General features: G+C 37.3%; 1 protein-coding gene and 1 long non-coding RNA gene across 2 annotated transcripts in view; one reads left to right on the top strand and one right to left on the bottom strand.

Moving 5' to 3' along the window:
• The window catches only part of MTMR9 (myotubularin related protein 9), an 82582-nt gene that overhangs the window by 63229 nt on the left and 5746 nt on the right, over window positions 1–13607 (top strand). Inside the window, exons 8-9 of the mRNA XM_029203116.1 lie at window positions 1024–1244; window positions 6799–6950. Coding sequence (XP_029058949.1) covers window positions 1024–1244; window positions 6799–6950 — 373 coding nt within the window. The remainder of the gene's footprint in view (window positions 1–1023; window positions 1245–6798; window positions 6951–13607) is intronic.
• The window catches only part of LOC114884260, a 91686-nt gene continuing 80128 nt past the window's right edge, over window positions 2050–13607 (bottom strand). The window contains exon 3 of the long non-coding RNA XR_003790813.1: window positions 2050–2671. This is a non-coding gene — a long non-coding RNA (uncharacterized LOC114884260). The remainder of the gene's footprint in view (window positions 2672–13607) is intronic.

Raw genomic sequence — 13607 nt, 5'->3', positions numbered from 1 at the left:
GTTTAGATATATCTTGAAAGGAAGTATCTCTGGAGAAAATCACTTCTGGCCCTTCTAGTTACAATTCAGCTTTATTATGTGTTAATGCTGTTATGTTTACCATGTCTACCCACCCTGACAGCTGACCTTTATCTCTGTTTAAGTCAGACCATCCTACATATTTGGTGCAGATCTTATTCAGCTACATTCCTTGTGATGCATAGCAAACAAACAAATGAGTATGATTGATTTGTTTATATATTACCATTTTCATGGGCATCAAAATCCCATTCATGTTCCTGGCATTATCTTTGTCAGATAAAGTAGCACGAGGACCCAGAGATAAAGCATGTATATGAAATACCTAGAAGGGGGGATAAGGTCAGTACTCAGGTTCTGGGTGGGCCAGAGAGCCAAATGATTCTGAAATTTCCTTTGGTCAGTAGATGACAGACTCTTCTGGTTCTTTTTGTGGGGAGGGGGAAACTAAAGACAGCTTTGTCTCTAATATAAAGGCATTCATACAGATGTAATCATGACAGTAACTTTCTTATGTAATTAAAGACTTACTATCAGGAGTAACCTGATAAAAGTTTGTCTATGAGAACCCCACATCTGTCTGCATTTAGCGGTGAGGCTTCCTTAGCTTATAGTAGTCTAGAGTGCTTTGGATGGATAGAAGGGGATAGCTGTCCTGTTTTATACCTGAAGAGCTTATGTTCTTTGACTTTGCTCCAGATTTTACAGACCTAGAAAGATTTATGCTTATTATTACTGAAGTTCATTATTCTTCTATTTGATATTCCAAGACCAACTGCAGACGTTATGGCTAACTGTATATATACCCTTGTTAAGTATTTGGAAATCTTGTCTTTTTCCTTAGTTGGTGAAGATTGTCTTAAACCAAGAAATCATTAAAGAGCAGCCACCCAAATTATATGATGTTCCATTTAATAGTTTTGTTGCAACTGTGTGAAATTTAATAATGCGCTACAATGTGATCTCACTAGGATATGATTGCTGCATTTCCATCTTTTCTCTTAGGCTGGTCACCCATTCCAACAGCGCTGTGCACAGTCAGCCTATTGTAATAGTAAGCAGAAGTGGGAGTCGCCTGTATTTCTTCTCTTCTTGGACAGTGTGTGGCAGATACTTCGTCAGTTCCCTTGTTCATTTGAATTTAATGAGAATCTCCTCATCATGCTCTTTGAGCATGCATATGCCTCACAGTTTGGAACATTTCTGGGCAACAATGAAAGTGAAAGGTAGGTACCTGCTCACGTGGGGGCCATTTTATTTTTAGCTGTTTTGGTCATTTCCTAAAAGAGAACAGGATTTGGTTCTACATTAATGTTATTTATAAGATGGAAGAGGTTACAGTTAGTATAAATTAAATTACCTAATTTATTGTGAGCCTGTCACATGCTAGGTGAGAGCATATCCTGGATTTTGTTCTATTTGATTAAAATTAGTTCATACACTGATTAAAAATCTTTGAATAATTGAGCAACCATTAAAATGTTATTCTCCTTATATAGGAGCATAGTATCTTACATCTGGAAGAAGCTTTAACATATAATTCAATTCTACCCTCCATGCAGTTTGATAGATTAGGAAGGTTATTATCCAGAGAAGTGAATGACTTGTCCAGGAAGCACACAGCCTGTTGGTCACCAAAAGTATGGCTGTAGTACAGGTCTTCCTACTCCTGCTCTAGAGTTTTCTCTCTTATACCAAGCAACTGTCCTCAGGCCCAGAGTTAGGATCTTACTTCATAACCCAGACACCATCAAGTTTATAGGTTTAATTAGAAGATTCATATCAGAATGATCATTAAAGATGCTTAACTGGTAATCTTCTCATTTGGGTACAGTCTAAAGGCTTCCTCTGGGTGGGAGGCAGGGTTTGTCCCTGGGCTGGTACCTGGCATCAGTTTGTTGAATAATAAATTTAAACAATTAACAGTTTTCATAAAAGAATAGAATTATTGCATCTTTACCTGTTTGAAATTCAAGAACATAGAGCAATACATGTTTTTTTACTTAAAGCTGAATTGGCAGATATTTCAACTTTAGAGTTTCTTACAGATTCTTGTCTTCAGAAGTAGGGAAAAATTTAGAACTATTTGCTCTAGAAAGTTCTGTGTCACCACAGTTTTATCACTGTGCTTTGGCTATAGTTACTGCAGCCACACGTGATTCATATGATCAGTTTGACTGATTTAATGGATTTGTTTATAATTTGCACTGTTTCTCCTGTATCCCAAGGGTATTTGCTCTAAGTGTTTTCTCTGATAATATATGGAGTTGGGAGAGGACTAACTTGCTCAAGATAAAATGTCTTATTAGTACCGAGTCCAAGCTTGTACTGCTTGCTGCACGACAAGCCAATAAATCGAGAGACGAGGTGTTGGGGCAAGGAATAGCAACTTTATTCAGAAAGCCAGCAGACCGGGAAGATGGTGGACTAGTGTCCCAAAGAACCATCTTGCCTGGGTTTGGATGCTAGTTTCTTTTATAAAACAAAGAGGGGGAGGTAAGGAGGTAAAGTTAAAAAAGAAAAAGAAAAAAAAACAAGGTGATAAGTTGTTGCAAATGTTTCCTGGTTCCTGCCAGACTCTGGAGGGGATGCATTCATTTCTTCCTCCTTGCAGTCCGTCACAGGTGGGCCTGGTCAGGATGTTTCCTGGGAGCTAAACAAAGGTGTTTTAGCTTACTGCTCAGGATGGGGGACAGGGTTCCCCAGATGGGCCATTATGTATTCTTTAAGCTATAAGCAACATTCCTTTAGTGATTAACTTGTAGCAAAAGCAGTAGAATACAAAGTTTAGAGTAAAAGAAACAGATCCAGTATGGAGCCAGATCTGTTCTTCTCTATTACATTATGTTGGCATTACAAAATCAAACCTTTGTGAAAACCTTCAGATGGGTTGGTGGTTGGGATTGTCCCTGAGCTGTTCATTCATAGTTTAGGCTTAAATGAATCTTTGAACATCGTACCTCCGTTTTTTCAGTTGATGAAATTTACTTTGGGTATTTTAGTATCATTTTAAGTTGACTTTCTAGAAATGATTATACTTATATTATTACACTTGAATTCATTACTTATGCCAAAAGAACAGGCCTACTTCCAAAAAGTAGGATTTGGATTGATTTGTGATGGAGATGCCATTAATATTTCCCTTCCCACCCCAGAAACTATTCTGTAACACGTAGTTAATCCAAATAGAACATAATTATTAATTTTTTCCTATTTTTTTCCTTATTAACAATAGATGAAAAGTTTAATGCTTCCTGACTTTAGGGTTCTATTCATCTCTGTTCTAGAATTCTGCTAGTCAGAATAGAGTTTAATTAGAAGAGATGACCTAAGAGAAAGCAATGACCATCCTTTTTTCCCCTTTTAAATATTACATACGAAAGAATAAGAACTTTTAAGATTTGTTATGAATACAAAGTCTGAAATTACTTGAACCCTGTGAATTTGGGAGATTGGAGTATTAGCTAGCCTAATAAGATTTTTTTAAAATCTTTAAAGATTTTAAAAAAATCTTTAAAAACCACTGAAAATTCTTGGTAAAAGATGACTTCAGTTAAAAGGGAAAATGTAACATTTTTAAAAAACAGCTTTATTGAGATATAATGCATTTACCATAATATTCAGCCATTTAAAGTGTATTTATTGTGATTTTTTAAAATGGTATATTCAGAGTTGTGCAACCAGCACTGCACCTAATTTTAAAACATTTTCATCACCTCCAAAACAAACCCCATATCGATTACCAGTCACTGTCCATTTTCCCTCCCTCCATCCCCTAGCCCCTGATAACCACAAATCTGCTCTTAGTCTATAAATTTGCCTGTTTGACTATTTCATATAAATGGAATCATACAATACGTGGTCTTTTATGATTGGCTTCTTTCACTGAGCATATTTCCAAGGTTCATCCATGTTGTAGAATGGGTTGTTTCCATCATTTGGCTACCATAAATAATGCTGTGTTAAACATTTGTATACAAGTTTTTTTGTGGACATATATCCATTTATCTTAGATATAAACCTAGGAGTGGAATTGTGGGTCATATGGTAACTGACATTTTGAGGAGCTGTGAAAGAAAGTGGCAGCACCATTTTACATTCCCACCAGCAATGTATGAGGGCTCCAGTTTCTCCACATCTCCACCATTTTTTATTGTCTGCCCTTTTGATTTAGTCATCCTAGTGGGTGTAAAGTGGTGTAAATCTCATTACAGTGATTTACATTTCCTTAATGGACCAATGGTATTGATCAGCTTTGCATGTGTTTGTTGGGCATTTGTGTTATCACTTCTTTGATATCCAAATATCTATTTGGATACTTTGCCAATTTTTTCATTGGGTTATTTGTCTTTTTATTGTTGAGTTGTAAGAAAATTTTGATAGAGATTGCATTGGAATCTGTGGATCACTTTGGGTAGTTATTACTGCCTTAACAGTGTTGTCTTCCAGTCTATGAACATGGGATGTCTTTCCATTTATTTAGGTCTTTAATTCCTTTCAGCAATATTTTATAGTTCTCAGTATACAAATATTTTACCTCTTCAGTTAAATTTATTCTTGGTATTTTAATATTTTGAGTGCTGTTGTAAATGGAATTGTTTTCTTAATTTTTTTGGAGTATTCACTGCTGGCATATAGAAACATGACTGTTTTTCTGTGTCTATCTTGTACCCTGCAGTTTTGCCAAATTTATTTATTAGCTCTAGTACTTCGTGTGTGTGTGTGTGTGGATTCTTTGGGATTTTCTATGCATAGGATCATGTTATTTGCAAGTAGAAATCATTGTACATCTTCCTTTCTACTTTGGATGTGTTTTCTTTCTTTTTCATGTCTAATGAATTTCCAGTACAGCATTGAATGGCAGTGGTGAAAGCAGGCACTCTTGTTCTATTCCTGATCTTAGGGAGAAAGCTTTCAGTCTTTCACGAGTGTAATGTTGAGTATGATGTTAGCTGTGTTTTTTTTCATAAGTACCCTTTACCATGTTGAGGAAGTTCCCTTCTATTCCTAATTTATTGAATGTTTTTGTCATGAAAAGATGTTTTGTTATCTGCTTTTTCTGCATTAATTGCAATGATCATGTGGTTTTTTTCCCTTTGTTCTATTAATGTGGTGTATTACATTGATTGATTTTCTCATGTTGAACCACTCTTGTATACTTAGGATAAATCTCACTTGGTCATGGTATATAATCCTTTCAATATGCTGTTGTATTTGGTTTGCTAGTAGTTTGTTGAGAATTTTTGCATCTATGTTTGTAAGGGACATTGGCCTATTACAGTTTTCTTGTATCATTGTCTGGCTTTGGCATCAGGGTGATAATAGCTTCATAAAATGAGTTAGGAAATATTCCTTTTCTATTTGTTGGGGAGTTTGAGAAGGATTGGTGTTCATTTTTCTTTTATATTTGATAGAATTTACCAGTGAAACCATCTGGTCCTAGACTTTTCTTTGTGGAGAGATTATTTGTTACTGAGTCAATTTCCTTATTTGTTATAGGTCTGTTGAGATTTTTTATTTCTTCAGTCAGTTTAGGTAATTTTTGTGTTTATAGAAATTTGTCCATTTCATCCAGATTATCTAATTTGTTGGTGTGCAGTTAATAGTATTTTCTTAAAATCTTTTTTATTTCTGTAAGGTCAGTAGTAATGTCCCATTTTCATTTTTGATTTTAGTTATTTGCATCTTCCTTTTTCTTTGTCATTCTAGCCAGAGGAACAATTTTGTTGATCTTTTCAAAGAACTGACTTTTGGTCTCATTGATGTTATTTTAAAAAGTTTTTTTTGTCTGTCTCCTCTGTAATCTTAGTTTTTCCTTCCTTCTGCAAGCATTGGCTTAGTTTGCTCTCCTTTGTCTAGTTCCTTAAGGTGTAAAGTTAGATTACTGATTTGAGATCTTTCCTTTTTAACATAGGTTCTTGCTATAAATTTCCCTCTGAGCATTACTTTCACTGGAGTTGTGTTAGCATGTTGTGTTTTTGTTTTCATTCATTTGTAAGTATTTTCTAACTTCTTTTGTGATGTCTTCTTTAAACCGTTGGTTGTTTGAAAGTGTGTTATATAATTCCACATACTTATGAATTTTCCAGTTTTTCTTCTGTTATCAATTTCTAACTTCATTCCCTTGTGGTTGAAGAAGATGCTTTGTATGATCTCAGTCTTTTAAAATGTATTGAGCTTTGTTTTGTGGCCTACCACGTGGTCTGGCCTGCAGAATGCTTCATGTCCACTTGAGAAGAATGTGTGTTCTGCTGTTGGGTAGAGTTTTCTATATTTGTCTTACATTTTGTTCAAGTCCTGTATTTCCTTATTTATCTTCTGTCTAGTTATTGGGATAGTGAAATCCTCAACTATATTAGAGAATTGTCTGTTTCTCTGTTCCATTACGTCAGTTTCTGCTTCATATGTTTTGTGGCTCGGGTGCAACATACATATATATTTATAATGATTATATCTTCTTGGTGGATTAACTTTGTTGCCAGCTTTGGAAGCCTGCAAAACAGTCTTTGTTTTGATGTTGTTGACAGTTAAAAATGCTGACAAATATTTTAATTTTACAACATTTTGTTCTTCTGCTAAAAGTCTTGTGTTCTGCTTTCTAACATACAAGAGAAAAGAAATTGTCCTGTTAGAAGGAGCATTTAATAGTGGTTGTCATAAATTAATTGCTTTAATGGCAATTTTCTTTCTTGATCAGATGTAAGTTGAAGCTACAGCAGAAAACGATGTCTCTATGGTCATAAATTAATTGCTTTAATGGCAGTTTTCTTTCTTGGTCAGATGCAAGTTGAAGCTACAGCAGAAAACGATGTCTCTATGGTCTTGGGTCAACCAGCCCAGTGAACTGAGTAAGTTCACCAACCCTCTCTTTGAAGCCAACAATCTTGTCATCTGGCCTTCGGTTGCTCCACAGAGTCTTCAGCTGTGGGAGGGTAAGCCACGCATCCTTCGCAAACCTTTTATTAATATAGTCTAGGATGTTCTCTTGACTGCCTGTGGGTACATGAGTACATGGATACTGCTGTTTATATCGGATATTTTCTCAAGATAAGAAGGTACATTTTTTTTTTATTGTGACAAAAACACAAAATTTACCAACTTAACCATCTTTGAGTGTGCAATTCAGTATGGTTAAGTATATCATGTTGCTGTGAAACAGGTCTCCACAACTTTTCATCTGCAAATCTAAAACTCTGTACCCATAAACAACTTCTCAGTGCCCCTCTCCAGCCCCAGGCAACCACCCTTCTGCTTTCTGTCTCTGGATTTGACTACTCCAGGTACCTCATATAAATGGAACCATACAGTATTTGTCCTTTTGTGACTGGCTTATTTCATTAACATAATTAATGTGCTCAAGGCTCATCCATGTGGTAGCATGGGACAGGATCTCCTTCCTCTTTTTTTTTTTTTTTTTTTTTGCGGTACGCGGGCCTCTCAGTGTTGTGGCCTCTCCCGTTGCGGAGCACAGGCTCAGTGGCCATGGCTCACAGGCCCAGCCGCTCCACGGCATGTGGGATCCTCCCGGACTGGGGCACGAACCCGTGTTCCCTTCATTGGCAGGCGGACTCTCAACCACTGCGCCACCAGGGAAGCCCTCTCCTTCCTCTTTAAGGCTGAGTAATTTTCTGTTGTGTGTGTGCATGACGTTTTGTTTATCCTTATGTCAGTGGGCTCTTGGGTTGCCTCCACGTTTTGGCACATAGGCATGCAAACATCTCTTTGAGGCCCTGCTTTCCATTCTTTGGGGTATGTACCCAGAAGTGGAATTGCTGGATCATATGGTAATGCTACGTTCAGTATTTTGAGGAACGGTAATTCTGTTTTCCGTAATGACTGCATCATGTTACAACCCCACCAACAATGAACAAGGGTTCCAGTTTCTCCACATCTTCATCAATGCTTGTAATTTTCTGCTTTTCCCCCCTGTGATAGGCCATCCTAATGGGTGTGAGGAAAAGTACATTACTTTTTGTGTAGAAAAAGTGATAGGTGGTTGGGACAGGTATAAACTCTAAGCTCCTAGGAGATGGTTTCTGTTTGCTTTATTAAGTAGTCATTAGGTAGATTCTTCTGTTGAAGGCTGTTGAAGGGGTAATGAACTAGTCATTCTAGTAAGATTCCACAAAACGTACATAAATGCCATCCATCAGTGTAGTAATACAGATATCCTGTTTGTGTGGAACAGTAATCCAGGCTTAATTTTCATGTCTATTCTAAAGAACGTGTTTTTTGTTTTTTTTTGCGGTACGCGGGCCTCTCACTGTTGTGGCCTCTCCCGTTGCGGAGCACAGGTTCCGGACGCGCAGGCTCAGTGGCCGTGGCTCACGGGCCTAGCCGCTCTGCGGCATGTGGGATCTTCCCGGACCGGGGCACGAACCCGTGTCCCCTGCATCGGCAGGCAGACTCTCAACTGCTGCACCACCAGGGAAGCCCCCTAAAGAACGTGTTTTACCTGCATTAATTTTTCAGATTCTTGAAGTTTATCTCCTTAAATACTAAAGCTTGTTTTTTAAAAAAATAACCAAAACCTATCTAAAACATATTATCCATTCATTAAACAAAGACTATAAAATACCATTTAATTTCTATTTAACCAATTTGTAGGTAGTAAGTACATTTTTATTCATCTTTATATTAAACAATATAAGGCATACACAGAGGAATGATAGCTGTTTGGTAAACTGAAGTACTATAAATGTCAGTTAGTATACTGTGTTCCAATACATTATTGTCTCAAGGGCAATTCTTGTGTGGAAACTGCCCATTGTGTGTAAAAGGGTCTCAGGTTGCTTTGCTTCCTTGTTTTGAGACCGAGCCTGTTTCTGTCACTTCTCCGGCCATCAGTTTCATGGCTTGTTCCGCTTGGCATATCTGTCATTAGCTGCTTCCTCCCCCTCAGTTTATGCTTCTAATCTTATCAGTTGAGGTGTCCCCTAGTTAGAATTGTGGGAAAGTGGCCTCAGTCTCCAGGGTCTCTGAGTCTGAGCGTTAGTGCTTTAGGGGTTTGGGGCTGCTCAGAACTTCTTGCTTATTGAGTGTTTAGATAGTCACAGATGCAGGACAGGTGATCTCTTAAATGAGAGTTTACAGCTGTACTACTTAAGACTTCTGAGACAATTTACCTAAAAGCCACTGTCATGTTTAATAACTGAAACAAGAATCTAGTTAGTTGGGAGGAAAGCCAAAATTGGGAGTCCAATGGCCTAAAGGACAATTTAACTTGTTTTTACCAAACCTCATTGACAGTTTAGGGATTATGTGATAGAAGAAAATTTTTTTGTTATATGAATGAGTTCCTCCTACACCATTAAGAAAGTGGTTTCTCTGTATGTTTAGTACCTCCTCAACTTAGAACTGGAAGAAATCCTATGTTAGGTAAAACATTCTCATGGAAAGTATATGGATTGTATAATGACACTACTCTGGCCTTAAAACGTCTCTCTGCTGTTTATAATTACATTGTAGTCATTGTAGTTAACCATTAATATTAAGTAATTCCTGTATTGAAGAACAGGATTTTAAAAATAAGCTCATTTAATAGAAAAATCAACACAGGTCAGTCTTTAGTCTGTGTTTCTATCTTCTATCTAGCATTTGGACACATTACAGAAGGACTCTCTAGGGTGCATGGCAGTTTGGTTTATGGAAAGTATTCTAATATAAAGTATTCTAATCATAAAACTTTTGTGAACTTGCCAGCTGCTGACTTCTTGCAGCCTGGAAGGTGTTGGTGCCTCCTGACCTGAGTATCTTTAAGCCGTTACTTTCGGCTGATATCATTAACGTACATCTGTGTAGAGGAGAAAATGTCTTTACTCCATAATAAAAGGATAATTATTATTTGGGGAAAGAAGCAGTTGCCTACAGAATTGGAAAGCTGCCTCGTAAGTAACAGAGAGAGAGAGTGCTGAAGTTTAGGCTCTTAAATAACAGTTTGTGGAGTTCTGTTTTGCTGCAACTGCCACTTTTCCAGTGAAAGTGATTTCACACATGTAGGTCTTACAGGTCTGGATAAAGTTCTGTAATTGTTTAAAGAAAGATTTGTATTGTGAAACTATAAAGTTTATCCCATTGTAATTGTACAGTTTGTATTCCTGAATATATCAGAGAACAGGATTTTGATCTATTTCATAAATTTGTGGGGTTTTTGAAGAATTAATGAGCATGTACATAGTGACTTTAAAAAATTTTTTTAATTTAATTTTATTGTTTCATACAGCAGGTTCTTATTAGTCATCCATTTCACACACATCAGTGTAGACATGTCAATCACAATCTCCCAGTTCATCCCACCACCACCCCCACTCCCACTGCTTTCCCCCCTTGGTGTCCATACGTTTCTTCTCTACATGTGTGTCCCAATTTCTGCCCTGAAAACTGGTTCATCTGTACCATTTTTCTAAGTTCCACATATATGCGTTAATATACGATATTTGTTTTTCTCTTCCTGACTTACTTCACTCTGTATGACAGTCTCTAGACCCATCCACGTCTCAACAAATGACCCAATTTCGTTCCTTTTTATGGCTGAGTAATATTCCATTGTGTATATGTACCACATCTTCTTTATCTGTTCATCTGCTGATGGGCATTTAGGTTGCTTCCCTGACCTGGCTATTGTAAACAGTGCTGCAGTGAACATTGGGGTGCATGTGTCTTTTTGAATTATGGTTTTCTCTGGGTATATGCCCAGTAGTGGGATTTCTGGGTCATATGGTAATTCTATTTTTAGTTTTTTAGGGAACCTCCATACTGTTCTCCATAGTGGCTGTATCAATTTACATTCCCACCAACAGTGCAAGAGGGTTCCCTTTTCTCCACACCCTCTCCAGCATTTTGTTGCTTGAAGATTTTCTGATGATACCCATTCTGACTGCTGTGAAGTGATACCTCATTGTAGTACTGAATTGCATTTCTCTAATAATTAGTGATGTTGAGCAGCTTTTCATGTGCTTCTTGGCCATCTGTACATCTTTGGAGAAATGTCTAATTAGGTCTTCTGCCCATTTTTTGAGTGGGTTGTTTGTTTCTTTAAAATTGAGCTGCATGAGCTGTTTATATATTTTGGAGATTAATCCTTTGTCCGTTGATTCGTTTGCAACTATTTTCTCCCATTCTGAGGGTTGTCTTTTCATCTTCATTGTAGTTTCCTTTGCTGTGCAAAAGCTTTTAAGTTTCATTAGGTTCCATTTGTTTGTTTTTATTTCCATTACTCTAGGAGGTGGTTCAAAAAAGGTCTTGCTGTGATTTATGTCAGAGAGTTTCTTCCTATGTTTTCCTCTAAGAGTTTGATAGTTTCTGGCCTTACATTTAGATCTGTAATCCAATTTGAGTTTATTTTTGTGTGTGGTGTTAGTGAGTGTTCTAATTTCATTCTTTTACATGTAGCTGTCCAATTTTCCCAGCATGACTTACTGAAGAGGCTGTCTTTTCTCCACTGTATATTTTGGCCTCCTTTATCAAAGATAAGGTGACCATATGTACGTGGGTTTATCTCTGGGCTTTCTATCCTGTTCCATTGATCTATCTTTCTGTTTTTGTGCCAGTACCATACTGTCTTGATTACTGTAGCTTTGTAGTATAGTCTGAAGTCAGGGAGTCTGATTCCTCCAGCTCCATTTTTTTCCCTCAAGACTGCTTTGGCAATTCGGGGTCTTTTGTGTCTCCAGATAAATTTTAAGATTTTTTTTGTTCTGGTTCTGTAAAAAATGCCATTGGTAATTTGATAGTGATTCCATTGAATCTGTAGATTGCTTTGGGTGGTAGAGTCATTTTCACAATGTTGATTCTTTCAGTCCAAGAACATGGTATATCTCTCCATTTGTTTATATCATCTTTAATTTCTTTCATCAGTGTCTTATAGTTTTCTGCATACAGGTCTTTTGTCTCCCTTGGTAGGTTTACTCCTAGGTATTTTATTCTTTTTGTTGCAGTGGTAAGTGGGAGTGTTTCCTTAATTTCTCTTTCAGATTTTTCATCATTAGTGTATAGGAATGCAAGAGAATTCTGTGCATTAATTTTGTATCCTGTAACTTTACCATATTCATTGATGAGCTCTAGTAGTTTTCTGGTAGCATCTTTAGGATTCTCTATGTATAGTATCATGTCATCTGCAAATAGTGACAGCTTTAATTCTTATTTTCTGATTTGGATTCCTTTTATTTCCTTTTCTTCTATGATTGCTGTGGCTAAAACTTCCAAAACTGTGTTGAATAAGAGTGGTGAGAGTGGGCAACCTTGTCTTGTTCCTGATCTTAGTGGAAATGCTTTCAGTTTTTCACCATTAAGGACAATGTTGGCTGTGGGTTTGTCATATATGGCCTTTATTATGTTGAGGTAGGTTCCCTCTGTGCCCACTTTCTGGAGAGTTTTTATCATAAATTGGTGTTGAATTTTGTCAAAAGTTTTTCCTGCATCTATTGAGATGATCATATGGTTTTGCTTCTTCAATTTGTTAATATGGTGTATCACATGGATTGATTTGCGTGTATTGAAGAATCCTTGCATCCCTGGGATAAATCCCACTTGATCATGGTGTATGATCCTTTTAATCTGTTGCTGGATTCTGTTTGCTAGTATTTTGTTGAGGATTTTTGCATCTTTATTCATCAGTGATATTGGTCTGTAATTTTCTTTTTTGTAGTATCTTTGTCTGGTTTTGGTATCAGGGTGATGGTGGCCTCATAGAATTAGTTTCGGCGTGTTCCTTCCTCTGCAATTTTTTGGAAGAGTTTGAGAAGGATGGGTGTTAGCTGTTTTCTATATGTTTGATAGAATTCACTTGTGAAGCCATCTGGTCCTGGACTTCTGTTTGTTGGAAGATTTTTTTTTTTCTTTTGTGCGGTACGTGGGCCTCTCACTGCTGTGGCCTCTCCCATTGCAGAGCACAGGCTCCGGATGCGCAGGCTTAGTGGCCATGGCTCACGAGCCTAGCCGCTCTGCAGCATGTGGTATCTTCCCGGATCGGGGCACAAACCCGTGTCCCCTGCATCGGCAGGCGGACCCTCAACCACTGCGCTACAAGGGAAGCCCCCGTTGGAAGAATTTTAATCACAGTTGCAATTTCATTACTCGTGATTGGTCTGTTCATGTTTTCTATTTCTTCCTGGTGCAGTCTTGGAAAGTTATACCTTTCTAAGAATTTGTCCACTTCTTCCAGGTTGTCCATTTTATTGGCATAGTGTTCCTTGTAGTAGTCTCTTAGGATGCTTTGTATTTCTGCGGTGTCTGTTGTAACTTCTCCTTTTTCATTTCTAATTTTATTGATTTGAGTTCTCTCCCTCTTTTTCTTGATGAGTCTGGCTAATGGTTTATCAATTTTGTTTATCTTGTAAAAGAACCAGCTTTTAGTTTTATTGATCTTTGCTATTGTTTTCTTTGTTTCTGTTTCATTTATTTCTGCTCTGATCTTTAGGATTTCTTTCCTTCTGCCAACTTCGGGTTTTTTTTGTTTTTCTTTCTCTAGTTCCTTTAGGTGTAAGGTTAGATTGTTTACTTGAGATTTTTCTTGTTTCTTGAGGTAGGCTTGTATTGCTATAAACTTCCCTCTTAGAACTGCTTTTGCTGCCTCACAGAGGTTTTGGATG

Source organism: Monodon monoceros, unplaced genomic scaffold (genome assembly GCF_005190385.1).
Source record: "Monodon monoceros isolate NGI ecotype Baffin Bay Population unplaced genomic scaffold, NGI_Narwhal_1 Super_Scaffold_5, whole genome shotgun sequence".
In the NCBI taxonomy this organism is placed as follows: domain Eukaryota; kingdom Metazoa; phylum Chordata; class Mammalia; order Artiodactyla; family Monodontidae; genus Monodon; species Monodon monoceros.
Note: the sequence above shows the minus strand (reverse complement) of the source record. Positions and strands in the feature narration are given on the sequence as shown.